Source organism: Anabas testudineus, chromosome 22, assembly GCF_900324465.2.
Source record: "Anabas testudineus chromosome 22, fAnaTes1.2, whole genome shotgun sequence".
Taxonomy (NCBI): Eukaryota; Metazoa; Chordata; class Actinopteri; order Anabantiformes; family Anabantidae; genus Anabas; species Anabas testudineus.
In genome coordinates, this window is record NC_046630.1 from 11,195,391 (window position 1) to 11,221,143 (window position 25,753).

The window sequence follows — 25,753 nt, forward strand, 5'->3', positions numbered from 1 at the left end:
GTGTGTTATGTTGTCAGTAAAGAAAGTTGTCAGCCCCCCTCTTATCAGTTGTTGTTCAAGTCTTGTTTGTTCCTATTTTCTATTAAATAATATAAAATTACTTCCATAGTTTTCACCTGTGGAGGTTTGTGAAACAAGTCTGGAGTACATTTGCATCAACAGCATCGAATGCAATACTTTGTTTTCTTAGTGCAGTACATGTACTTTAAGTACATTTCTGAAACCTCATGTATTTTAGCTGGAGTAAATATTTCAAGGTGCTACCTCTATTTGCTGTGGAGTATTCTTTTTACTACATGAATATTGCCTTTGTGTACTTCTTTCTCTGTCTAATGAGATGTGTATTTCAGTGTGCAGTTCTCTGAATGATTTGAAAGTGTTTCAAATAAAAATATATATTAAGGGATGAGAAAAATTGTTTGTAGTTTGTTTTGTAGTTCTGTTTAATTACTTTTTCTAATATTTTAGCATATTTCTCACAACCTCTTTAAACCTCTAAAAACTGTCAAATGACACACAGACAGCCCATTATTTAAAGATGTGCACTTCCAGATAATTGTCCTCTCTAAACACACAAATAAACCATGACAAAGAATTGAAGAATGTTTATTAAAAGAATAGTTGCAACTCAAACTATATTTACAGGGACACACTGGAAGACACAGGTCTGCTAAAACTGTAAAACAATTCCCAACTATTAAGCATAAAATCATAATCCAAAAATGAGTTTCATTTTTATACAATGCATTGCAGATCATGTTTAAAGGTTTTCTACTGATGAGATTATGAATATAAAAAAATAATCTGTGTTTTTACAAGTGAGTGACAGAGGAGCACGTCCGATGAGTTCAAAAAGGAAAAAGTCACATCTCTCCTCTGTTTCACTGTTATGAATAAATGTGAATCATTTTTAATTGGTTTCCAATGATATGACATTTCAGCTCCAACAACAGTCAGTCATTATCTGAAAAGTAGAAATCCTCCTCTTCTCCACTTTCTGACACAGCGCCATCGTTTCCTGGGAACATCTCCCAAACAACAAAGGTATCATTTTCTAGTAAAAAGAAACAAACGGATTGGGTTCAGACACGAGTTCTGTTACGAACAAAATGTAGCAACAACTGACTTTCAGTCACAGAAAAGCTTTTCTAAAAATTTTGTAAAATATTACATTGAAAACATTGAAAATGGGAACTTGTTTAAGGTTACAGGTTTTTAATATCTTTTTTATTATTTTAAACTTCACCTAAGTAAAAGATACATCAATAATTAAATTTCTACCACTGCCATGACACTGGTGCAGCACATTCCTCAAGACACCTACCTGTGTTCCCACATCTTTTCATTGTTCGTTTAACTGAGGGTGTGGGTGTAAAGCTCTGAAAGAAACAAGAATAAAAGATGAAACTGCTCAGGTTCTTTAAGATGACAAGAATCTCAGACACAAAGCCTTATAAAATTAGTACCTTTGAAGATGGAGCCTGTTTGTAGACGTTAAATTGATTTTTTTTCATTCTCTTCTGGAGCTGATAGACGTACTTGTCATCATTACTCCTTTAAAATAAAAAAAATAAAAAACATAAGTTAACTATTGTAGTGCAATAAAATCTGACATGCCAAAAAGCAAAAGTTGACATCAGTCACCTGTTCGGAGAGCCCATCATGCCAGGGGTAATATGCAGACACTGAGGAGTCTTCACATCGGGGAACATTTTTGACATGGGCGTCAGAGGCTCAAGGTCCGACATTGCGAAGTCGTGGTCATCGCTTGGACACATGGAGGGCATCTATCCATCAAGGCAAACATAAAGGTGCATATATATACATATTGTTTAGTGTATAATCACTAGATGGAAATAACTAACTAAAAAAAATTGTAGTTTTGCAAAATCCCACAACAGGAAAACAACAACACAAAAACAAACCTCAAATCGTTTATTCTGCATGTAGGCGGAGCTGAAAATGTCCTCAACATCTTCTTTGGGCATGGCCTCCAGGAACTGACGCACCTGCTTCTTTCTCTTAAAGGTTCCCGCTCGGGCAGTTATCACAGGATGATCTGTAGCTAAACATACAAGAACTAAAAAGTTTACACAATTCACATGTGCGTTATTTCTGCTGTTGTGTCCACCTTCATCCACAAACAGGCTACAAAAGCTTCATCTGAAACACAGACTTTCTCTACCTGGCTCCTTTGGTGCTTCGGCTTTTTCCTTTCTGGATGTCTTGGCTTTCTTAGCAGGTGTCTGTGATCTTCCTTGGGATGTGTGCTGGTGATGACACTCTGCGGCAGAACGTGTTCCAACCATCCTCGCCACCTTTGCCCAGTAACCTGTCATGTGCTTAGGATAGTGAGACACAGCCCTGGAAAACAAATGCACATACACATACATCAGTGAGCCGCGAGGTTAGGCTTCCCCACACTAAAGCATATTTTTATCTTTTAACTTACTCTTGCAGCTTCATGAGCTCTGCCTCTGTCCACTCGTCTTCATCTTGCTCTTGTGGAACGACTGCGCTGCTTCTGTTTGTCTTGTGTTTCTTGCTGGATTGCGTCGATTTGGATGAAGGCCTTGTGGGTGGTGATTTTTTGTGGGATTTCCGCTGTGATTGTGCAGCATCACTATTTTTTCTTCTTTCTGTCTTCTTCAGTTTTTTCCCACTCTCCCCAGAAATCTCTGACGACTGGCCGGACAGGGATGAATGGTTCAGCTGCCGCTCATTGAGAACCTTTCCGCCCCTCTTCCTGAGCTCTCCTTTCCGCTGCGTCTTTCTCCTGGTAAAGTGTTCATCTGATGATGATTGCTGCGGTAAGTTGTCATCACTAAAAGTGAGAGATTCTGGGGATGTGAGGACAGCCTGTTTTCTCCCTCTCACTGAGGGCCTGTTGGTGTCATGTGTCTGTTTTTTTGACCGGCTTGTTGACCGGCTTCGCTTTTGAGGAACAGTGTCCAGATGCAACATTCTTTCTGTAGCTGGACACCTTTGGCTAGACCTTGTGACCCTGTGAGAAAACTCTTCAGGACTGCTAACGGTCTGATTTGTAGATTCAAGTGGATAAGAGGATCTCTCGACAGGATCAATCTTGGCTTGACTACGTTTGCGGAGTGGAGCCTTCACCTTCCTCAGTGGTACTGATACCTCCTCTTCACTGGCTGATTCACACTGCTTGCGGCCTGGAAACACAGAGAACCGTTTGTTTGCGTGCAACATATGACTTATCTCAATGTGCTTAAAGTGCAGCACCTGTTATCTTTTACCTTCACTACAGGGAAGGAACACATGGGTGGGTTTCTGTGACTTCCTCGAAGACACTGTTGTCGTGACCTCCTGTAATTTTTGTTTATTTAATAAAAAAAAGAATCAGAAATATCAATTGTTTATACAAAGTAAAACAATCTGGCCTCTGTGGATGAAAAATATAATCTGGATTATGATGTAATCTACGGGAGCTGATCTTTAGGTGCTTACAGGAATGCAGAGGGAGGTATCATAACATTCATGGATAGTAACATTCATCTGTGCATCCAGAATGACTCTCCCTCCTTTCCAATACTCCAAAGGTGGTTTGATTGTTCGACCACTTCGAGACACTTTTGTAGAGGAGGCTGGAGGACAGGAAGCAGCTAGAGAAGAGACAATCAATTTACAAGTGAATTAAAATGACCATCAGTTTGTACCTCAATTAACAAAAAGTGGGAAAGAAAGTAGCAGTTTGTTTCTCGTTCTTATGAAGGCCTCTACATAGCATTCATTTACTAGGCTGTCAGTTAAACAGTTTATCCAGAACTTACGTGTCTTGAAAGGCTTTTGCCTTTGTGGCTTTACAGAAACGTCGAGGGAAGACGCGTCAGACTTCTTCCTGGCTTTCCTGTTTCCCCCATCACTATTCTTCTCAGACTCTGTGCTGGGTTTGATGCGACAAAATAACATACAGCTCTTTAAAACTACATTATTGTATTTGTGAAAAACGTGGGAGTGAAATAAATATTCTTACTCTCTTGACTCGGAGAGAAACGTCTCATAAAGCACTTTCCAGTTTGGCGGAAATCCATTGACAAAGTTCTTCAAAAACCACATGGGAAATCCTGAAGGTAAAAAGTGAGAGATAAAAAAAAAATAAGTTATACAACATTATAATTACAGTTTGCACAAGCTTATATGCAAGACTTTTTTCAGTGTATTTTTAATGTTCTTTTCTACCAGTAAACATGATTTACCAGAGGCAGCGTCCAACTTCATCTTGCCAACAAGGATGTAAACCCTGCCGGACACAGTCTTCACCACATAATTTGAAACCCTGTCCACAATGACGTTACTGTTCCATGGTATGTTTTCCTCCCTGGTTGGAAAAGACACATAAAAAAAATTCTCAGTGTTCACATAACCCACAAATCCTCAAAATCTCGCACAATCTCGTGTCCTTTTTCTCAAAACCTTCACAACATATAAAATCTGGTTTCCAGAAATGCTTACCTGTGGATCCCATCAACAAACAGTCCCTTATGAGTTTTCCTCAGGAACCACCGTTTGAGATAAATAACACTCTCCTGCCAAAGAGGTAAACACAAGCTCAGTAAAGACCAACAAAAGAAAAATAAAGGGTTCACCTTCACTTCCCAATTGTTCTAAAATATAACTTTGATATCACACATCAACTGATCTGGTCCTTTATTTTCCATAATTGTTAATTTCACTCTTTTTTACTTTTTAACAGGTTTCTACTCACATTTGGGAATTTTTCACACTGAGGCAATTTATTGCGCTTGAACATCGCCTGGTGCTTCTTCGGGATGGAGACACACGGTGAATTTACCACAAGTGGGTCTTCAAGCAAAACAGCTTGTGACTGCTCAGCAGGGACCATGACATGCACAGAGGGATGTGAGTGGCTGTCAGTCGTCTCTACTCTGGAGCGTTTGACAGGAACTATAACTTCTGGAACACTTTGAAAATGCATGTCCTCCCTCTCACCCATATTGTGTGCTGTGGAGAGGGGTGTGTCTCGTGATTGAGTGAATTCACCTATAGAAAAGAATGACAGCGACAACATAAACAAAACTATGCTGTTTAGCATAAAGAACAAGAACTATTCCTACATGGCTCTGCTAGATTCAGGTTTTCTCATTTCATGATACACTCACCCCTGTTGAAAAGTTTCCTTGTGCTGCTGATGACTTCACAAACTTCCTGCTGCTCTCGTTTACTTTCCCTCTCCTTCATAAAAGCTAACATCTTGGCCGGAGACATCAGAGGAAGTTTTTCCATAATGACACTGGAACCTGTTCAAAACAGCAAAAGCATCAGTACCATATTTCTTCGTCTGAGTTCCACCTATAAAAAGCAGTAATGACATCTCACGTTTTTCTGCGATGGATCTTGGTGATGCGAGCATGAGTTCATGAGTGAACTGGTTCATCTGTGATCGGCCAGGGGTGAATCCTCTAACGCCACACAAATTCTCCATGCTACTGTCATCGTGGGTGTCATGGTCTCTGAGAACTGGGGAGGGTTTCCTCTGATGTGAATGACTTCCAACTTCAGCATTAATCTCCTTTGTGCCAACGCTGACTTTATTCAAGCCCTGATCCAATTTTCTCTTCCTTAACCTCTTCCTCATGGGGGAATACATTGTGGCTGGAGATGTCAATTTGTCTTGAGGAGCACATTCCTCCTCGAACACGGTCCTGACACAGTCATTTTTCACCGGAGTCCTGTTGACTCTGAAACCATCCAAGCCTCTGATCTGAGTTGCTTCTTTGAGGATCTGCTCTCTGTTTACTTTAGAGATGGGGGAAGACACCGCTGTCGACTCGAGGAAAGCTCTTTTTGTAAGTGTGTGCCCATGCCTTGATATGAAAGAATGTCCAGTTTCATTGACAGAAGTCATTTGGTCCACATGTTTCCTGCCAGTGTCTGAAAACGAGCCACGGTACCCGACGGTTTTCTGAGGACTTGAAATGGGCGAGATGGTCACAGCCTGCACTTCATCGCGATAAGAACCACATCTATAATTTTCCTTGAGCTCACCGTCCATCCAGATGTCTGCTCTCTTCCTGGGCGAATTAAAATCTGCTCCATGTTCATCTCTAATGAAACACGGCGGATCTGGGAAAACACCCTCCTTCCCGCACATCGCTTCTCTCTGCACTTTAGATTTTAGCTTAGCAAACACCTTGGCAGGAGATTCGAACTGTTGTTTTGTGGGTTGTAATAAATTATGATACGAAGCCATTACTTCTTAAAAAAAGTTAACAGATTATTGTAGATCAGCGGTATGCTAACAGCTAGCAGCTAGCTCGAAAATTTTAAAATTTCTCATCACTGCCGCGTTTGGCTAGAATCTTGTGACGTGGGTTCAAAACAAATACGTCATTTCCGTTTAAGGAGTGCGTTAGTTTTTTTTTCCTCTACGGTTTTTATTTGTGTTTGAGGTTTATTTATTATATATGTCTAAGAAAAATAAAATAAAAAATACATAAATAAATAAATAAGAGAATAGCTAAAATAAGTTAGATTATGACTAAATTATCAAAGCAAATAAAAGTAAAAAAATTAAAAGTTGCCCCGAAGAGAGTCCAAACAAAGAAATCATGTTTAGATTAAATTAGATCTATACGCTTGGGAAATATTTGGACAATTTTGCTGTATAGATATGAAAACATATTATGTATTTTTTTTATTATAGAATACTTTGTCTATTATTTTATGATATATAATAGTACTGGAATAATTTGGGAAACATTTTATTTGAAAAAAATATATATATTTGTCTTATAAATGCCCACTGATTAATGTAATAATATGTTAAATATTTCAAGATATTAAATAAATATGTCCTCACTAACCTTTTGTTAATGTGCTTTTAAAACGATATTGATAATAATTGTGCTGCTGCAATTAACTTGTTTTGCATGCAGTGCTTTTGGTCTGATCACATACTTTCGGAACATTACTGGCTTTCATCCAATGGTGATTTGTTTCAATATCTTGAAGATGAGAGTAACCTAATAGGATTGACGGAATTGAGATTGAGCAGCATGACTATATGCACGGTTTTGCAGCAGAATAATCCACAACATTAGAATCGTTAAAGAACTGACACTAAACACGCCATTGACAGGTAGTGACAGGAGTGCCGTTTATTCAATGTTATTATTTATTTCATGTATTATATATACAAATATTTAATTAATATTTGTCTGTTGTTGGTATAATCCCTTTTCTCTCCTCTGGGGGCGGTAGAACGACGAACACCTTCTACAGCTAAATGTTAGGCGAAGAAGAAGCTAAATCCAACTTCCGGAGTAGGGTTTTTCCTTCAGTCAGTGACTCTGTGACTGGTGTAGGTGTCAGTATAATCCAAGATCAGTGTGTTCTTTTTATTTAACTGAACAGAGACTGTTAATTAATACAATCAGACCGCTCGTATTGAAAATTCGCTTTATTATAAAGTGTAGATTGGCTGTCCGAAACTCCTGAACCCGGTGTGACTGAAGTGATGCAACATGGCAGCAGCTGCTGTCAATAGGTGTTTTCTCTCAGCACTCAGGACACAGACTCTGTATCAGAGCCGTGGGTTCAAGTCCTTGACGGACAGGACGGTCAGCCGGGTGTCCGCTGCTGTGATAAGTGACCTCGGAGGAGCAGAGGGAGACACAAGCCTGGACAGAAGAGCCCCAGCTTGGGACAGAGGAAGTGGTCGGGGTAGGAAGAGCAGCAGCTCCTCACTGATCAAGTCAGTGTCCGTGGGTCTGGGGTTGTGTGGCGCGGCGCTTCTGGACAGTAAACAAGACGAGAAAGTGACCGACAGCAGAGCCTCGGTGTCCGCACGGTTTCTTCAACTCATCCTGCCCTCAGCTCAGTGCGCTTCTCCCTTTAAACCTGACAGCCCCCGGTATAAATACAACTTCATCGCAGATGTGGTCGAAAAGTCAACTCCAGCTGTGGTGTACATTGAAATCGTGGACAGGTGAGTTGACTGAAAAGTTAACTTAAACATGTCCATTATTATTTAGAATCTACTGTTCTACACAGCTTTTTATAACTAACAAGTAAAACTCCTATTCAGCTAATAAAGAAAAAATAGTTGCTTGATAGAAACGTTGCATTTGCATTGTTGACTGGAAAATAAATGCTCAAATAAAACTAAGGGAAGATTTAAATCCCCCATTTATTTTATCTTTGATAATATACATTGAAATATTTGTATTTGTATGTAATAAGAATGCTTTTCCTGTATGCCTGTATGCACTCCAGACAACATCTAGCATGCTCCTGATGAGTCAGCGGATGGTTTCTTGGGGGATCTCCTCCCAGATCTGGATCAGGGCATTAGTTTAAAAAATAATATGTAGAAAAGAGATATTTAATTATTTTCTATCATATAACCAGAACTTTTTGTCATGAGTAATTAGAGTCAGGTGATAGACAGATTGGATTACCATCTGGCTAACTGGAGATTTAGACTTCCACAACCCCCAAAATCCAAAGAGTCAGAATAATGTTTTTCCCACTAGGTGTATTGACTCAAACATGTCACTTTCTTTTTTACAGACACCCACTGTCACGAAGAGAAGTCCCAGTGTCCAATGGCTCTGGTTTTATTATCAGCAGTGATGGTCTCATCGTCACCAATGCCCATGTTGTGGCCAACAAGAGAGGTGTCCGTGTGAAGCTCACCAACGGAGAGATGTACAATGCCACTGTGCAAGATGTTGACCCAGTAGCAGACATTGCCACCATCAAAATCACTGCAAAGGTGAGCAACAAGCTACAAGTACATTTGGAGAGGGAATTCCATTTCAGTCATATATTTTATTTAAAAAAGAAAAAGAAGAACAAAATGAAAGCAAATGTAAATTGGAAATTAGATGAAGGGCACTCAAAGGGGCTTCTGCATCAACATTAAACAAGTGTGATGGCTAATGCTGATTTTAAGCAGCTTTTAGACTATTGTAAAGCTAATTAATCCTCTGTTGCTCCTATGTATAAGGTTGTTTTGTTGGGAAGGATACAGCATATACAGGAAACTGTATCGGTTGATGTACTGTTGAACTGCTCCTTCTCTTTTGTTTCTGTTCTGTTTCATCTCACCGGTCATGTAGAATCCTTTACCCACACTCACGCTCGGTCGGTCAGCTGATGTTCGACAAGGAGAGTTTGTTGTCGCCATGGGAAGTCCGTTTTCCTTACGGAATACAATCACATCAGGAATCGTCAGCTCAGCACAGAGAGGCAGCAGAGAGCTGGGCCTGTCCCACTCCAACATGGAGTACATACAGACAGATGCAACCATAGATGTGAGTAAATCAATTATGTGTGTATCTCTTTTTTTGTTAACATACTTTCTGCTATTTGGGTGAGAGTATTTCTAAATGTTGTGTAATCATGAAGTGGATCGAGAGTGACTCAGACATGTCTGATTTTGTTTTTCAACGTCACATGTGACTTTGTTTTGCAGTTTGGAAACTCTGGAGGTCCCCTTATTAACCTGGTGAGTCACAGATCCTGTTAGGATCTTTATCATCACAACATCAGATGTTGCAAAACATGTTGACAGTCACTACATATTTGAATGGAGATTCATTTACTGGAGTTACACTAAATATAATATTCCTTCATGTTTTTATTACAGATTGTTGCATGTTTTTGTCTGTTTAAGTGTTGATGATGATGTGTGATTGATAAAACGCATACAATGCAGTGTTTTTTGTTTTCTTTAAAGTACAACTGTACTGTAGTAGCTGGCTGGACTTTAGTCTAATTTCGCATTATCTAAATGTGTTATCTCTTATCTTATCTAATATAGGACGGTGAAGTCATCGGCATAAACACCATGAAAGTGACTGCAGGGATCTCCTTTGCTATTCCATCTGACCGCGTCAGACTTTTTCTAGATCAAGCGGCGAAAAGAAAGAGTAAGAACAGGCCACACATCATACCCTCTTTGTTTCCACCATATTTTCTGTAGCCCCCTCCTGCTCTCTCTTATTAAGAAAGAATATTCACGTACAATGCCGTTGTTCACTTTCTCCAAGGTTCTGAGGCAAAGCGACGCTACATTGGAGTAATGATGTTGACACTGACACCGAGGTAAATACTTCCTAATCAGAAACATCTGTTAAAACCGAATGCACCACTGTGTCTAAATCCAGATGTGTCTCTGACCTCTTTGTTATAGCATCATTGCTGAGTTGAAGTGGAGAGACCCATCCTTCCCAGACGTGACGCATGGCATTCTGATTCACAGAGTCATCACAGGCTCCCCAGCTGACAGGTAAGTGGTCCAAGCTAAGGTGGATGTGGGTTGGTGGTAAAGCTTACTATTTAAACATGCAGCTTAATACAGACAGTTTCAACAAAAACTGAGAAATTATAATGTAAAAGTAGGCGTACCTAATAAAGTGGCTAGTGAGCGTTTTTCTTTAATATAGATAGTGACAGTCAAACATGTTATCATACAGAACCTGTGTGCATATAATTAAGCCTAAAAGTTCAGGGGTATGTTTCTGTACTGTCTGAGCATTGTTCATATAATAGTTCAAGAGTTTGACATGTATGTAGGATGACTTGCGGTCTACTTGTTTTAGAGCGGGAATGCTACAAGGAGATATCGTGGTGGAGATAAACGGTGCAAGGGTGAACGCTTCAGAGGAGATATATCAGGCCGTCCAGAACAGCGGCAAAATCACCATGGTGGTGCAGAGAGGACACCAGTTGATTCGACTGCAAATGAGTCCCGAGTACGCAGAGTGACACAAACCTCTTCCTGGTTAACTGTAACGTTAGCCTCATGGACAACTAACAACAGAAAACTGTGAAACCTAATGGGGTTAGGTGTTTTTTTAATGTACAATATTGATTATGTGCTCCAGCAACTTTAGTAAATGTTTTGATGATGCTACAAAGGCATGACAGTATTGCCATCCTAAAGTAAAACTGCAGCTTTTCAGCAGTTCAACATTTGTCTCTTCTGTTCATGGATAAACAGTTCAGTATTTATTACCGGGTATCTTTGAGTACAAACACATTTTCTACCTCTATATAGAACTTCTTGCTTAGTAAAACAAAATAAGGCATGACTCTGTGAACTTCAGCTGTTTTTGTAAAATAATGAAACTTGAAATATTGTACTTTATTAAAGCCATTTAATGTTAGACAGCAACAAGAAGCATGAATGACCCAACAATATGGCATGGATCAATGATATTTCACTGACTACCATTAACTGAGCAAACAACTCACAAATGCTACTATGATGACAATGATCGCACAAGTAAATATGAATTGCTGAGATCCCACTTATTTAAACAGATTGCTCCAAGTATGTCACACAGTAAAAACCAAAAACATGAATTCACTTCATGTTAAGAGAAAAATGCCAATTGTCCATGATGAGAAGCAAACAAATAAAGTGAAGAGATTACTCTCCAATTTCATTGAGAGTACAAGTCAAAGCCGTGAAGCCATACTCTGTAAAGTAAAATTTCCCTGGTATATGTACAGTAACACACACACTTACAGTAAAGTAATAAAGTGACATGTACTGGACTGCTACACAATTAAATGCATTTACCTCAAAGACTGGTAGATATTAAATGGAGAAAACATTCAAACCACATTAGGTCTAAACATGTTCATACTTTTGGACTAAAGACATCTTGTTAAGTACGAGTACTACAACATACAAGTATAGGAGGAAAAATAAAATAGTTCAATTCCCATTAAAACTACTTTTAAAAAGGCTTAATATATATTGCTGGTAATATTTTTCTTTTTAAGAAAATATAAATTGTGCGACTGAAGCTTACAATACACTGCTGGCAGTAGCGCCAGGTTGTGTGGCGACCTGCTGGAAAAGGGTCATCTGTTGAGGCGCTGTGTGCTGAGACACTCTCAAGAAGAGAGAAAAACAAAACAAAAAATGACAATTGGACATCTCACGATGCCTGAATCCCTTGCACCAAAAACCCAGATGCTGCTATGGTGTTTGTCACGGTGGAATGCTGCAGATATCACATGATGTGCACAAACAGCAGCCAAACTATAATCAAACTCAAACAGATACATAAATAAGGGGTGGTGGGGTGGGGTTAGGAGGGTGGGTGGTGTCTTGAAGAGGGAGTGACAATGTGAGGGACAAATTGTAGTGTCCAGTCTAGTCCAGCGGTGAGCAGGCTAAGCATTGACTCAGTTAACGTGGTCCAGTGCCCGAAGCAGCTCCTCTCCCTGCAGCAGGTACTGACGGCCCTGCAGGGGGGCGTTGACCTCGCAGTCATAGCGAGTTAGCTGCGGCAGGGTGAAGAGGGAACTGGTGCCATCGGATGTGGTGCCCAACAGACGACTTGCCAAATCTAAGGAAGCACAAGATACCAAGTTATGACTCTTCGGATTTTTTGTTTCAGACCACAACTCAAAGTTTTAAATCACAGATTCTGTTCATTCACCTGAAGGCAGCAGAAGTATGGTCCTGGTTGTTCCCGATTGTGAACCCTTCAGCTTTTTGCCCTGCTCCAATTGTTCCTGAGCCACAGGACCCTACAGAGAAAAATCAAATAAAGACTTTCAACCTTTCATATAGGGTAAGAACTATAAACCATGTTTGAAAGTTGAGGACTTGCCTGTTCAATAATCTCTTTTATGTCACCCAGCTTTCTTTTGCGCTGTGCGTTCTGAGCTGCCAGGGTCCTGAGGGAGACTTCTTTGTCCAACTGCGGGGTCCTACAGCAAAGCAATATTGACATTTAAATAATGAAAAATACCAATTAAAAATGATATAAATTCCATCTACAAAAGAAATTAATATTTAGTCTGGAAACTTTACTTTTTAGCAATGATGGTGGCAAGATGAGGGGCATTCACTGGCTCTGGTGGTGCTGGGGAAGCTGTGCGACTGCCTGGTGTGCTGAATGGGGAGCTGGGATAGCTGGTCAGATCCTGCGTGACATGGACTGGAGAGCTATCAAGAGATTTGACTGAACCACAAGACACAGGCTCTTCTGGGGTCAGACTGCGCAGCTGGAAGTCATCGTCCATAGGAATGTAGGGAGCTAACATCTCCAGATCCAAGTCTTCCATCGCCTTAGGGAGAGAAAAAAGTTTAATAAATCTAAACAAAACATTTTTACTGTATCAGATGAGTGTAAATACAGTAAAATCTACAGTATCTCCTGACATTATTACCTGTGAGGTGAATGGAGTCTTGGGCTCTGTATCAATGGCAAACAGCTTTTCCACCAAGTCTAGTTTGAAATCTGAGCTCATGTCTGAGTCCATGGTGAAACAAAAGTCCTAAAGAGATGAGAAGCCAAAGGTCATTCAATTTCCAGTACTTTCAGCAAGAGGGTAAATGGTAAAAGCGCAGTAGTCCTACCTCTGAAGGGCTGCAATTGGCTGGTGAAGTGGATGGAGCTGGAGCATAGACCTCAGACTTTGCATCCTCAGAGGTGGTGGTGACATTGAGAGGCTCACTGGGTGGCAGTGGGGAAAGAGTCAGAGCCAATTTGTCACTGGTAGAGGGAAGCATTACATCATTGTAGAGCGGGACATCCTTCAGCAGCTGGATCTCTGAATCTGTACGAGAGGAAGAAAAAATTAGACGGGTTTAATTCACCGGGATATACACTCTGACCTATAGTCTGGAGAAGTTTTAAGTGTCTATAGAGCCACAAACCAGGGCAGCTGAAGTCCAGGGAGACGATGGTGTCTCCAGCAGCCGGAGCCAGCAGGGTAAGGGCCTCGGGCTCTCCCTTCAGCTGGTCATACAGGCTGTTCAGAGGCTGGGTCTCTATTGTCTGGGTGAAGAGTTTGATCACATCCAACTCTGGGACCTTCTCCTCCTCTTCTTCCTGCTCCTCCTCCTCCTCCTCCTCCTCCTCTTCTTCTTTTTCTTCCTCCTCCTCCTCCTTCTTCAGCAGGGCTGGAGACACATCTGGCTGTGTGCTTTCCACTACAGCATTTTCCTCGTGCAGGTCTTCCTTTACCTGCTTTACATCCACAGTCTGCTCTAGTGACAAAACCAGTTTCTCCTCCTGGATACCACTGTGAAAGGCAAAGACAATGCATAGTTTACAGAGTAGTCCATGTTCTCTCTCTTGATATTTCCTTCGGCTATCTCACTACACAAACAACTAAGCAACCTGACTGGTTGTATCTCTTCAAAATTGTGATTCTGAGCTTTCATAGTACCTGAGCACGAAGTTGACACAGACAACACACTGGGGCTGGGAGTTCTTGTTGTTGTAAATGACAGTGGCTTGGGTTTCCACCCACACAAAGCCTCCTTTCTTGGCCAACATCCGGTACTGGCCTGTGCTGACCTGGCCCTTTGCAAACACTAAGAGCAAAACAAAGTAAAAAACACAACAATTGATTTAGAATCTGGTTCAAGGTTTTGGAAGAAATAACACAGTTGGAGATTGTTCAAGATTTTATACATTTTAAATCCTGTGCTTACAGTTGTGGTGAGTCTTGGTAAGATGATCAGAATCCAGTGCATGATAGTACTCATACACAGAGCGATTCAGCAGGTCATCTGGGTCATAACCCATGAGCTCAGTGATCCTGGACAAGCAAAAAAAAAGTTTGACTTCCTGTATTATGCACACTGAACACTAGGTGTCTCTCTGTGACTATGATGCTGGACGCTTTAGTAATAACAGGAACACGGCTATGCCAGGTGGCTTCAGAAGCTGAACCTACTTGATCCCTGTTAAGCTTCTTAGGTATATAATGTCATCTCACATGGACAGACTCACCTCTCATCACAATATGTGAACTTCATGTCCATTGTGTGGCGGCTGAGAAAGGTCTTGGTGTCCAGAGGGACCTCAATGTTTGAGGGGTGCTGAATGGGGTCACAGATCAAAACCAGGTACGGCACAGGTGGCTCTTTCTGCCCGTTGGTAGTATCATCAGTGTGGATATCATAAACACGGACATGACCTGAGCAGTGGAGCACCTGTAGTCAGACAACAGAAAGGTCAAAACACTATTTTAATTTCCGAACCTCATGGACTGTACAGAGCAACAATTAAAACAAATAACTTAGATGTCTGTGTATATAATCATTACATGAAATTCAGGAAAACCTGCCTTTATATGTTTTGTACAGCTTTAACTAAAAAACAATTTCACACCATTTGACATATGAATCTTTAAGAGAAAATTTGACATTTCAATTTTTTGTGGTGATCTTGTAATGAAGGGTTTTGCATAAGTGATGGCTCCACCTCATGTAGATGAGTATGTGTCAATTGCATTTATTTCCTTTAAGACGAGCATGTTGGTCTACATCTTTGACCACTACATTATCCAAATACTGCTGATTTTTACACACCATTACAGGAATGTCCAGCTGGAGGGTAAAAGACATCGCAAAAGTGGAACTCTGGCAGGGACTGAAATACTGCACCATATATAGATGGATTACAAGTGTCCAAAACATGCATTTTGTCCTCAAATATTTGTTTTTCTTCTGTTGATCTAACTATTCACTGCTTGGAGACGGACAGACGGAAAATTAACAGACCCATGCTGCAGTTCTCTGGAGTGTCCAGTGGTTTTTTGTCCTCCAGGGCTTCATGGCAGTCAAGTGACTGACAACTATGACTAATGCAGAGTAGTTTGTGCCCTTCTAGTTATGCAGAAACATTAACAACAAGCACCCAGTGTTTTAAGTATATTCTGTTACACTATGTTCTGTTATACTATTATGTTCCCAGCTACGTATTTGTTGTCTTGTGGACTAAAGAGTTTAGAAGGATAATAATAACTGTTATCACCGTCTCATTTTGGCCATCAGTGTTCTAATGACACTTTAGTCGTACTTGGCTTACCTTCCATGTAGCAGACTTGACATTGACAGTCCGGCCCCTGCTTGTTAGAGTGCATTTCATTCTGAGGAAGAAGCTGCGCTCTGTATTTTGTTCCTTGGCCTTTTTGGAGCCTGAAATCACAGGAGGGAGAAAGTCACGGCTTAAACAGAGAAACCAGCAGCTGTATAATGTCATGTTTATGCGCAGTAAAGTACAGTAAAACTTTTTTTTAGAATTTTGTAAATTTGTCAAGGGTTCATATTTAAGGTTTGAAAGGTTTGAGCAACATTAACTTAAGTAAAGACAGTGGAGTTGCCAGCTGTTAGAGAGGACATGAAATTAATGTGAGCTCAATGCAATGCCAAGTGGAATAGAATTTATTTAGAACAGATTATGTTATAAAGAACATTTCAGTAGGAAGGCTATTAAAGTTCTTGCTAAATTAACTTGTATTAACCCACTGGAAATGCCTCAAAAAGTGAACACATTTATCCACTAGGATAGAGCAGGGCTAAACTGTGTTGCGCAAGCAAAACAGGAAATGTGCCAATGAGCTAGTGTACTGTTCCAGTAATACTGAATGAAAGGTCACTTAAGTCTACACAGTAGTCAACTCTAATCACTCTCCCATCAGAACTGAAGGGAAAATGAGGAGTGTTTTAACAGCTTCCTAGAACTTAATTCTTTGCTGATGAGTGCTTGTATTTATGCTGCTGTCACTGACCTGTTCTGTGAACCAGCATTTCCCTCAGCTCCTCCTGGTCACAGGGATGTGTGAAGTCAAAAACACTGTGTCCAGTCAGGTCAAACTGCAGCCAACAAAATAAAAACTGAATGTAAGTACTCTTGCTTTACATTGTAAATGAACATGAACATCATTCCCTTGGCCTTAACTTTAGTGGTTCTGATTCTATTTCCTATCCATCTCACTAATGCTGACATACAACAAAACAAGTCAGACTAACCTGTGCCAGCCCAAGACACTTGCTGACATTTTCAGAGAGATATATCATATCTCCATCTTCAGACAAAACCATGAGAAAGCCATCCAAAGCCTTCAGGTAGGAGCTGTTTAGCTGGATATCCAGCTCTGTTTCCTCCTCTGCCATTGATTCATCTGGAGGAGATAACAGAGAGCAGAGCAGAGCATTAAAGGAAAAAAATCAAATTAGGTGCAAGTTTCTTATCTAAATAAAACATGTTTGCAGTGAGGACACTGTGGCACATACACAATACTCCCACAGGTGTATCAGCAAAGATATTATTGTGTTTGCACTTTATTTCTTAGAGCTGCTGACTAAGTGTTGAAACATCTATTACTGCTTTTTTCAGTTCCGCATCTCAAAATGCTACTTTGACTGTCTACCAGATGTGCTTTGTTTGCACCAGTAGCCATTTAAATTCTTTTAAATGTGATTGTTTCCTACAACAAATAAATTCAATTAAAATATATTTTAAATACTCTAACATTTGCAAGCTGCTTCTAAAGTAACAGCAGCTACACAATTATATTATCATTGGAACCAAATTGAGAAAATACAAATTTATTCTAAGCAAATGGTCATCAGGTAGAACAACAACAGATACTCACCAGTGTTGAGCAGTTTCCTCATGCGCAGGTAGCTGATGGTGAGTCTCATGATGGAGGCCTTGTCCAGGCTGGAGCTGACGCTGTGGGGCAGGGGCAGCTGCTGTGCCAGCTCGTAGAACACTTCCGACTCCTTCCCACGCCGACATCGCGCTGCATCCCTTGACTTTTCCTTTCTCCGCTCTGAGCTCACCCTGCGGGAAACAGGTCATGTGTCAGCCACAGACTGGTCACAAACTAATTCTAAGCTCCCTATGCACATTACAAGAATTAGAAAAGTGAGACATACACATTACAGTTAGGAATCTGCATAACGTCACCCCTGGATCCTCGTCAAGACCAATTTCCATAAATGACTATATATGAGGGTCTTATCGGTCACTGACTTATTGGCTGCTAAACACAATACAGTCCATACCCTGAAAGCAACTGGCTGAGGCTTCTCTTACTGCAAAGCCAATGTACAGTACAATACCAATCATAATGATATTTATGCATACAGCTCAACTGATCTACAGAGCCTCAATTACCATGACAAACTAATTGGCAAGTAAAGTAAAGTAATTCATGAAGCGCAAACCGCTTGTATTGCTTCATTTTCGTTTTCTTGCTAAAGGCCTCTCCCCAGACTGTTAACAACATCTTAAGACAAGGCAGCATTTTAAAATGACTAAGAACACCAGCAGACTTAAGGACACAATGATATGTGTAAATCACAGCATTAATTTTATTGCACCATGGGCAAACATTGGCTTATAAGTTACGCACTGATTTGGGTTTTAAGTTGTATTAATGACGACGTATGAAGCTCATACAACCACAATCATAAAAAGATAGGTTTGATCCTCAACACAACAGCAACAGTGTACCTGTTAGTCAACTCAACTGCTGCCAAATCCATATACCACAATCTCTCTAACGATCACTATCCCATGCCCTCAAATACATTTTAGACACTGGATCACCATCACAACAAAATGGGTAGTTTTTAAAAGCCCTTTGCCTTGAAATGTGCACCTAATTGAAATTGATCTGTTATGCACTTACAGCACAGACCAAAGTCATATTGTTATATCAGGATCTGCAACAAGAAAATGGACCTGCAAACTAAAATTAGCCAAGCGTATCATATTTCCTGACAGGGTTGTCCCTTTTGTTTCAGACTCAAACCTTCCACCAGATAATGCTAATGTGCAAACACAAAATATATTAGTTAGTCCTCTGGGGCAAAGCATGTCACATCTGTTTGAGCATAGTCTGTGTCGCCTGGGAAGCCAGTAACTAAGCAATGTTGTCTGAAACACCAATAAGTGTGTGAGGATTTACTGCACAGACAATTGCTCAGGTACCTCCCAGCTTAGTTGCATAAAGTAAAAACAGTGCATATTGGGCCACTGTCCAAACTGTACGGCAACGCTTTTCAATTCTAATAAATAGAAAAAACCCAATCCAATCCAACCTGCTTAGCAGATGTTGACTAATAGCCCAAACACAATTCTATGCTACTCTATATCTTTTGATGTTCATCTAATCACAATCTGATGACAGACGCCAGTAGATACAAAGCGGGTGTTACTGAGATTTCTTTTGTTTGTGCATGTACTAAAAATTCTCCTCTCAAAATGTTTATGTATGTAACATAAACATGTTTCAAGCTAGATTTTATTTACAGCTACATGTAAAAGTGTATACATTCATCTGCATGTTTGCATATTGTACCACTGACACATATTTACAATATCTTCTGTGATCCCCATAGCATGCAGCCAGAATGTCTGGGCATAATAAAAGCTGATCACAGCATTATGCAACCATTATGCCCTCTATCAACAAAGTTCCCCTTTTCAGTTCTGACTGTAAGATCCCAATATAACTGACCACCCACCTCCAACCTACATTTATGAATATAAGCTTATGTATTATTGCAAGATGAGATGATCACCAATTATTAACTAGCCACCATAGAAAAGTGATTTTTCCAAGCTAATATCTAAGAATTTAATGATCATATTGTTGAAACTGTAGTCCCACTACGACTCCATTTAGAGAGCCTGTACACAAATTGTTTTCATCTGTAGTGGCTGTATCGCATTGTGTCACATGCCTTTATGCAAATCCTGTTACATTACTCTGAGCTGTAAAATTCCACTACTACACAGCACCACAGAGACACAATTCAGAGGCAGACATTTAATTAAGCCTATATTCCTATATGCAATATTACAACTACTTCACAGACTCAGCCACTGAGTATAATTACTACAATGCCACAGTTCTATAAACACCTGTGATACCAAAGATTCAGAAGAGAAGCAGTAATCTCTTATAAAGCATCCACTCTTTTGTGCACAGGCCAAAATGGCATGCTCAAAATAAAATGGTTCCTGTTTCTGATTCCTAAGTATTAAATTCGTGTACCTGGTCTCTTTTGAACTGCATCAGTCTGTAATTTACAGTTAAGGTTCAGAATTAGTGTAAGTGATACTGAACTAAAATTATAGAGGTACAAACCTGGTAAAACAAACAAAAGACACATCAGTTTTTATTGGTCCTTTTAAGTGGAAAATATGTCTGGAGGTGAAACTAGAAACAAACAAAATGGAGTCAAAGACTCCAGTGTGGACAGGAGAAAGAGAGCAATAAAACTAACAATTTTGCATTTTTTTTTATATTAGATTTTGTACAGGTAGCCACCAAAGTGAACATTTGGTCAATTAGTAGCCAAACACTATTATGGGTGTTAGGCACAGCAACATAAGTTTATAATATTTTTATAGGATTCCACAATACTATATAAATCCAATATAAAAAACGAGTTTATTTTTAGAAATAAATTCTTCCAAACCATGTTCTGTGCATGCTGCTCTCTTAAAGTCAGCGGCTAAAACGTCAGTCATTCCAAACAAAGCAGGAGTGTAACTGGCTGCACACAGAAGAAAGCTAGCTTGTCTGCCTTCACACCCATACTGGCTATAATAATCTGACTGGTCTACAAGTGATAAACTAGTTTTGTTTAGAGCAACAACATGATTGCACGGAATTCCTCGGAATTTACATCCAAGCTGTGAAGCCAATTGGATAATGAACAAGAGCGAAACTTGCAGGAGCAAGTTAGTGCCAAAAAAAACAAACTTATGACACAACTGTCTATTAGAACTACTTTTGTATCTTTTTAGTATTGTGATATTTAATAATGGAAAGTAAAATAGCTAAAATCCATCTTATTTGAAGACTAAACCGCAGAATTGCTGCTTTTTTTCCCTGAAGCATGCAATGTAAACAAGACAGTTCCCTTGATGTCAAAATAAAAGCGAGAGGCCACTGTTACATAACACTATTAATGCACATGGTCACTCAAGTCCAGCAGTGCTGTGCTTGTCAGACCTCACTGCCAACACTGCCACATTTGCAGTTTTGCGCACTTTAATTGGACTTGATTTGTTTTCTAATAAGAATAAGTGCCATTATGTAAACAAGTCAAAGCTGTTCACAGATGTAAACGGTGACATGTGAACAGAATATTAATGGAAAAAGAAAAGAAGAAATCACTGTACAGGGAAAAATCACTTAGACAAACACTAACAGAGTCGATTATGTGTTTTGTTACTATGAGCTTGACTTATTTTACTAGAGACATGTTTTTACTATCTGTCTCTCCTGTTTAGTGTGACAGTAAACACTGTCTTATCTATTATATAATCCAGTATAGGAAAACACCACAACTAAAAACTCTACCCAATATGGTGGAAAAAAGCAAAGCAAGGCTGTAAGTAAACACCCTTTACAGTCAAATAAACCATTAGCAGACGTGTGTAGTGATGAATTTTAAAACTGTTTAGTAGGGGTCTCCCCTAATTTCCTGAGTATGATGCACTGAACACATTTTGCATATTGAAGTGAATTATAAAATCAATATCACTCTCTCGCTCTTATTTAGAAGTGGAATAGTGGAGTTACCAGCAGAGATGTCAATAAATAATGGATCATTCTAATACTCTTAGTGGAATTTGAATTAATGTGTTGACAGTATTATAAGTTCATTTTCAAATTCACTTTTGTTTATGACAAACTTTATCATTTTGGTTTGACTCTAGGTTAGTTTTATTTCATAAAACTATACAGGTCTTGTTAAAATGTTCCAATGACTACAACTGTGCTAATTACATTTACTAATGAACATGCAGTTAAAAACTCTCCTAGGGTTGAAATATCAGTTTGTGAACTATAAACAGATTCTGCCTCTTAATATACATGCAGCATTTCATGAAGGTTTCTATCATTGCATCTGAAATTCTCTTAAGCAAAGGTAACATAAACATGTAGAAAAAGCTTGGGACCTTAGTATAAAATGATTGCAATTTGATACTTCCTGTAGACACCCCAGCCTGCCCTTCTCTACTGGGACGTCTAGTTCTGGAAAATATACTCAACATTACCAACATGATCCGCCCAAACAAATAAAAATCACCTAACCTTCACCAGTGCTACATTTCCAATAAATACGACTTCAACTGATTACATGTGGCCCATGTGATGTCACCTCAACCTGTCTATGCACTTTATTCTTAACAAAAAGAGCCTCTCTTAGAGGTCAAGCTAGTGTGGCTCACCAATATAGACTGCACAAATCTGTCTCCTATGGATTTACATCCTTTGGGGTTTCCTGTGTTGCCATTTACAAAGCCTCATTTTGGTCTCTTATCTAATATAAAACAAATACTCCTTGAAAATCTTCAAATTACTGTCTTGAAGAAACTGATACTATACTTAGTATGGCCACATAAAAGGATTCATTAAAACTAGAGAATGTAATTGTGCTGGAAACGGGTATATAGAAGCCATTAAAGCATTTAAGTTTTTACTCTAAATGTAACATGTAGAGGTTGTCTACATGTGGTCTTAGGAAGCGTCTTTATACAACAAAATCAGCTATTCTTGAGCAATGTTTGCTGTAAAAAGGCATCACAATATCAGAAAGATTATAACATGAAGTACATAGTAGGAAAGTGAGCAGTAGAACTGTGCAACTGGTGATGTTAAAGACATGATGTAAGGAGCTTAATGTTTTCATGCTTCCTTCCTTGTATTGTATATGAGACAATGTGTCAAAGCTATTACGAAAATGGTATAACAAAAGAAAAACATGTGGCAATTGATCTTACTGCACAGCAGCAAATGTTTTCTGTCCTTTGAAGTTTCTACCTTCAAGTGAAGACCAAGCTTCCTTCACAATTAAAGCCTAAACTGCATGCAACAATGAACAACCAAAGAGAGCAGTGATTTAGAAGTCTGAAACAAACTAACTTTCAGAAAACATTTTATTTTTATCTTCAAATTACAAAACAGAAATGGGAAAAAGTGCACACAAACATGTGCCAGCGAGTAACCTAATTTCATTTTCAAGTTCTAACTAGCCCACGAACAAATGGTGTTTATACTTTCAATGTTTCAGGGCAACCTGAAAATTGCCAGTCAGTGAATAGCTACACACATTTGGCCACTCCTATTGACGTCAAGGCCTACTGATTAAGAGATGAGACACAAATAATACCACACATAGCAGAGACCAGTCAAAACTGCATCAAACCAGTCCAAAACTTTGGATTTTTGTCCTGAGATTAAATTGAATACATTTACTGTAACCAAACAAGATGTCACCATTTTACCATTGCCTTTACAAGGGTATGAGACTATTGATTGCAGTCTTCCTTAACAACAGCACATTCTCACCAAGACAAGTGCAAAGAGAATAACAAGGAACTACTTAATGACATTGACATTTTAATGAATATCAGCACAAATTTGCCTTAATAAGATCATACTAACTTACTAAATACTTACAGTTCAGCATGTAGGATGAAACTGAACTTAAACAAATTGAACTCATGACGATGTTGCAAATGTTTCAAAGACATTATTCACTACTAATTGTTAAACCACATGGTAAATTTGGCAAGCATTCACAATCAATGTTATATTAATTCAATTGTTCAGAAACTGAACAGGAAAACCTAGGCAAAATCTATTCTCTCTATATACTATGGCACAATTTCAGTTAATTCATCACATAGCAGCCTTTTGAACCAGGATTTTACCGACTACATATTTCAAAACAGCACTTGCTGTTGTCCTGTGTGAACAAATTTAATTGTTGCCGTTTTACACAGTGCTCCCCTCCCCTATTCTACTTTTCAGACTCTATCTAATCGTTGAACACTTTTATGACCTCTTTCTTGTCTACCTCTGGACAAACTGTGCATCTGATGACCTTTTGGTGACACTTGTTACTGTTAGGACCACCGTTCTCTCCAGCTATAGCTGTAAGCGAGTATACCAAGTAGAATAAGGACTGATATGAGGGCAAAAAACAAGCTTTGCCCACAGGAGAATGAATATAAGCTCATTATTATCCATATCTATTTCCGATACAAAGGCCCTAAACAGTTATCTGTTGAATGTGGAGTCTGAGCATGCACACGAAAACTATCCAGTTCTACTGTCAATACTAATTACTATGTTGTAACTGAGGCATGTAAAGAAACACTATGAAGGTCAATCACACTCAGTGCAGACTGTACTTGATCTACAGTGTTACTCAACTAGAAATAGTCCCAATGCAATTCAATCAACTCATCTCATTTTATTTGTGATAATCAATTAATTAGTTTGCAACTAACTAAAATCACAGTTAATCGGTTGTTAAACACTTATAAAAGCACACTGGGTTTGTACATGTTGATCAAACTCGTTATGTAATTCTGAACAGTGACAACTTGTACAAACCTGTTGTTTGCTTTCTAAAAGTGTATTCACAAAGAAGCAATAAAGATAGAACTTACTTATAAAAACTCATTTCAGCTGCAACCTTTTTTCAACTTGTTGGCTCTCACCTTTCACATTTGAGTCTTTTGACCTTGTGAAGGACCCAGCCCAGTAAGAAACGAGCTGTTGTTCTGTAAGCTACCGTTTATGGCATCGCTCCTTCCCAAAACACTTTCACTCAGCCCCAAATGACGCAGAATCAGTGAACCGCCAAATTGGCTTCTACAAACTAAGATAATTACTTTTCTAATCAAACTGGACCATGTAGTGTTACCAATCCAGAAAATAAAAGAGAAATTCAAACCAAGGCTAACTTCCCTACACTCTAAATATTTCAACGGAAACAACCCCTCACACTCCAGCTCTGCTCACATGAGCGCTGGCATCATTTCACTGAATACCGTCAAGGTTGACACATCAATCCTAAACAGTACACCACAAACACTGTACTAGTAAAAGGATATCTTCGTGTCACGTTCAAGACAAATGTAAATAACCCCAATATTGTGTTTAGCGTGTCAACACCGATCAAAAACAAAAACGTAGCTAGTCAACGCTAGTGGCTAATGTCAGTTTTAAAGCAAACTTAATAATCCGGATAAACCGGCATAATTCAATCGTATTGACATTATGCACAACTATCTTGCTAATTGACGTCGACAGTTTGCAGAATAAACAGTTTCATATCAACAATTTTTGGTTAGTTCCTGCTGCCTGCTAGCTACTTAGCTAGGTTAGCCGGCTGCTAACGTTAAAAGCGACACAGACAAGCACATTTTGTCGACCAAACACGGTAAACTAGCATTTAACCTTGGAATAAAGCACATAAAATCACATCGGTAATAACAATCAAATCACAGCCGAACACTAACAAAGTCCAGATAGCCTTTGTACAACAAGAGACCATATTGCGCAGGACTAGCTAGCTGGTGTTACCTCTTCTTTTCGGGTACGATTCCTGTGTCCATGTCAGGACGAAAGGACCTGAGTTGAGTCTCTCTATCGGTGTCAAGCTGTATTCGGGCCCGTCGAGAAAAAAACCAAAATCTCTTGGTTAATCGCTGATGTGACTGCGTAAATCCTTAAGTGGGTCGCATATGAGTCCTCACTGTGTATGTGTGGTCAAAGAAATCAAGCTTTGACCCGCTAAAAGCGCCTCCGCTTCTTCGAGGACAGTGCCACGCTGGAGAGAGGTTACTCGCACAGACAATGTTGACTCCTCCCACTGCTTCCGCGGGGACGCGGAGTCACATGCTTTGGCCGCCGTGGACGCGCACAAATGTGGGAGACACGAAATAACTGTAATTTTCCTGCATAAACTATATTACTACACAATACTATACTAACTAAACTACTAAAACTATAACTTATATTAGCAAAATTACATCATTTAAGACTGGTGTCAAATGTAAGCTGTAGCGAGCTATCTACCAAATAGACCACATCTGTGTGTGTGTGTGTGTGTGTGTGTGTGTGTGTCTGTCTAATGTGTAGAGCTCATTAATACCACCAGATGCATGTCTGA

At 39.4% G+C, this 25,753-nt stretch overlaps 3 protein-coding genes across 3 annotated transcripts; 1 reads left to right on the forward strand and 2 right to left on the reverse strand.

The window, feature by feature from the left end:
- Positions 1 to 628: 628 nt before the first annotated feature.
- On the reverse strand, positions 629 to 6,325 carry mis18bp1 (MIS18 binding protein 1). Its single transcript, XM_026339840.1, has 16 exons — positions 5,362 to 6,325; positions 5,145 to 5,282; positions 4,730 to 5,025; positions 4,477 to 4,550; positions 4,221 to 4,342; positions 3,998 to 4,088; positions 3,795 to 3,907; positions 3,472 to 3,626; positions 3,261 to 3,330; positions 2,453 to 3,176; positions 2,186 to 2,364; positions 1,926 to 2,065; positions 1,645 to 1,787; positions 1,467 to 1,554; positions 1,325 to 1,379; positions 629 to 1,054 (listed from the first exon to the last, which is right to left on the reverse strand). The coding sequence occupies exons 1-16, from the start codon at positions 6,233 to 6,235 to the stop codon at positions 954 to 956; spliced, it is 3,363 nt and encodes a 1,120-aa protein (XP_026195625.1). The 5' UTR covers positions 6,236 to 6,325; the 3' UTR covers positions 629 to 953.
- A 981-nt stretch (positions 6,326 to 7,306) lies between these two features.
- Positions 7,307 to 11,957, forward strand: LOC113147789 (serine protease HTRA2, mitochondrial-like). Its single transcript, XM_026339017.1, has 8 exons — positions 7,307 to 7,972; positions 8,557 to 8,761; positions 9,108 to 9,302; positions 9,464 to 9,496; positions 9,812 to 9,920; positions 10,041 to 10,095; positions 10,184 to 10,279; positions 10,593 to 11,957. Exons 1-8 carry the CDS (start codon positions 7,509 to 7,511, stop codon positions 10,756 to 10,758), a joined length of 1,323 nt encoding a protein of 440 aa, XP_026194802.1. The 5' UTR covers positions 7,307 to 7,508; the 3' UTR covers positions 10,759 to 11,957.
- On the reverse strand, positions 11,134 to 25,438 carry hif1aa (hypoxia inducible factor 1 subunit alpha a). The gene is made up of 15 exons (XM_026339016.1): positions 25,165 to 25,438; positions 17,410 to 17,600; positions 16,784 to 16,935; positions 16,543 to 16,627; positions 15,840 to 15,949; positions 14,760 to 14,962; positions 14,459 to 14,565; positions 14,191 to 14,338; positions 13,676 to 14,043; positions 13,376 to 13,575; positions 13,186 to 13,293; positions 12,827 to 13,083; positions 12,624 to 12,723; positions 12,450 to 12,540; positions 11,134 to 12,356 (listed from the first exon to the last, which is right to left on the reverse strand). The coding sequence occupies exons 1-15, from the start codon at positions 25,194 to 25,196 to the stop codon at positions 12,193 to 12,195; spliced, it is 2,316 nt and encodes a 771-aa protein (XP_026194801.1). The 5' UTR covers positions 25,197 to 25,438; the 3' UTR covers positions 11,134 to 12,192.
- Between the last annotated feature and the right edge of the window lie 315 nt (positions 25,439 to 25,753).

Coding starts and splice junctions, on each gene's coding strand:
- mis18bp1 (XM_026339840.1), bottom strand. CDS start 6,235: ATGGCTTCGTATCATAATTTATTACAACCCACAAAACAACAGTTCGAA. Junction 4,343..4,476: donor TTTGTTGATGGGATCCACAG/GTAAGCATTTCT, acceptor TTTTCCAACCAG/GGAGGAAAACATACCATGGA. Junction 1,380..1,466: donor AACAGGCTCCATCTTCAAAG/GTACTAATTTTA, acceptor TGTTTCTTTCAG/AGCTTTACACCCACACCCTC.
- hif1aa (XM_026339016.1), bottom strand. CDS start 25,196: ATGGACACAGGAATCGTACCCGAAAAGAAGAG. Junction 14,566..14,759: donor TTCACATATTGTGATGAGAG/GTGAGTCTGTCC, acceptor TTGCTTGTCCAG/GATCACTGAGCTCATGGGTT. Junction 12,541..12,623: donor TAAAAGAGATTATTGAACAG/GCAAGTCCTCAA, acceptor TTTTCTCTGTAG/GGTCCTGTGGCTCAGGAACA.
- LOC113147789 (XM_026339017.1), top strand. CDS start 7,509: ATGGCAGCAGCTGCTGTCAATAGGTGTTTTCTCTCAGCACTCAGGACA. Junction 9,303..9,463: donor AGACAGATGCAACCATAGAT/GTGAGTAAATCA, acceptor TTTGTTTTGCAG/TTTGGAAACTCTGGAGGTCC. Junction 9,921..10,040: donor TCAAGCGGCGAAAAGAAAGA/GTAAGAACAGGC, acceptor ACTTTCTCCAAG/GTTCTGAGGCAAAGCGACGC.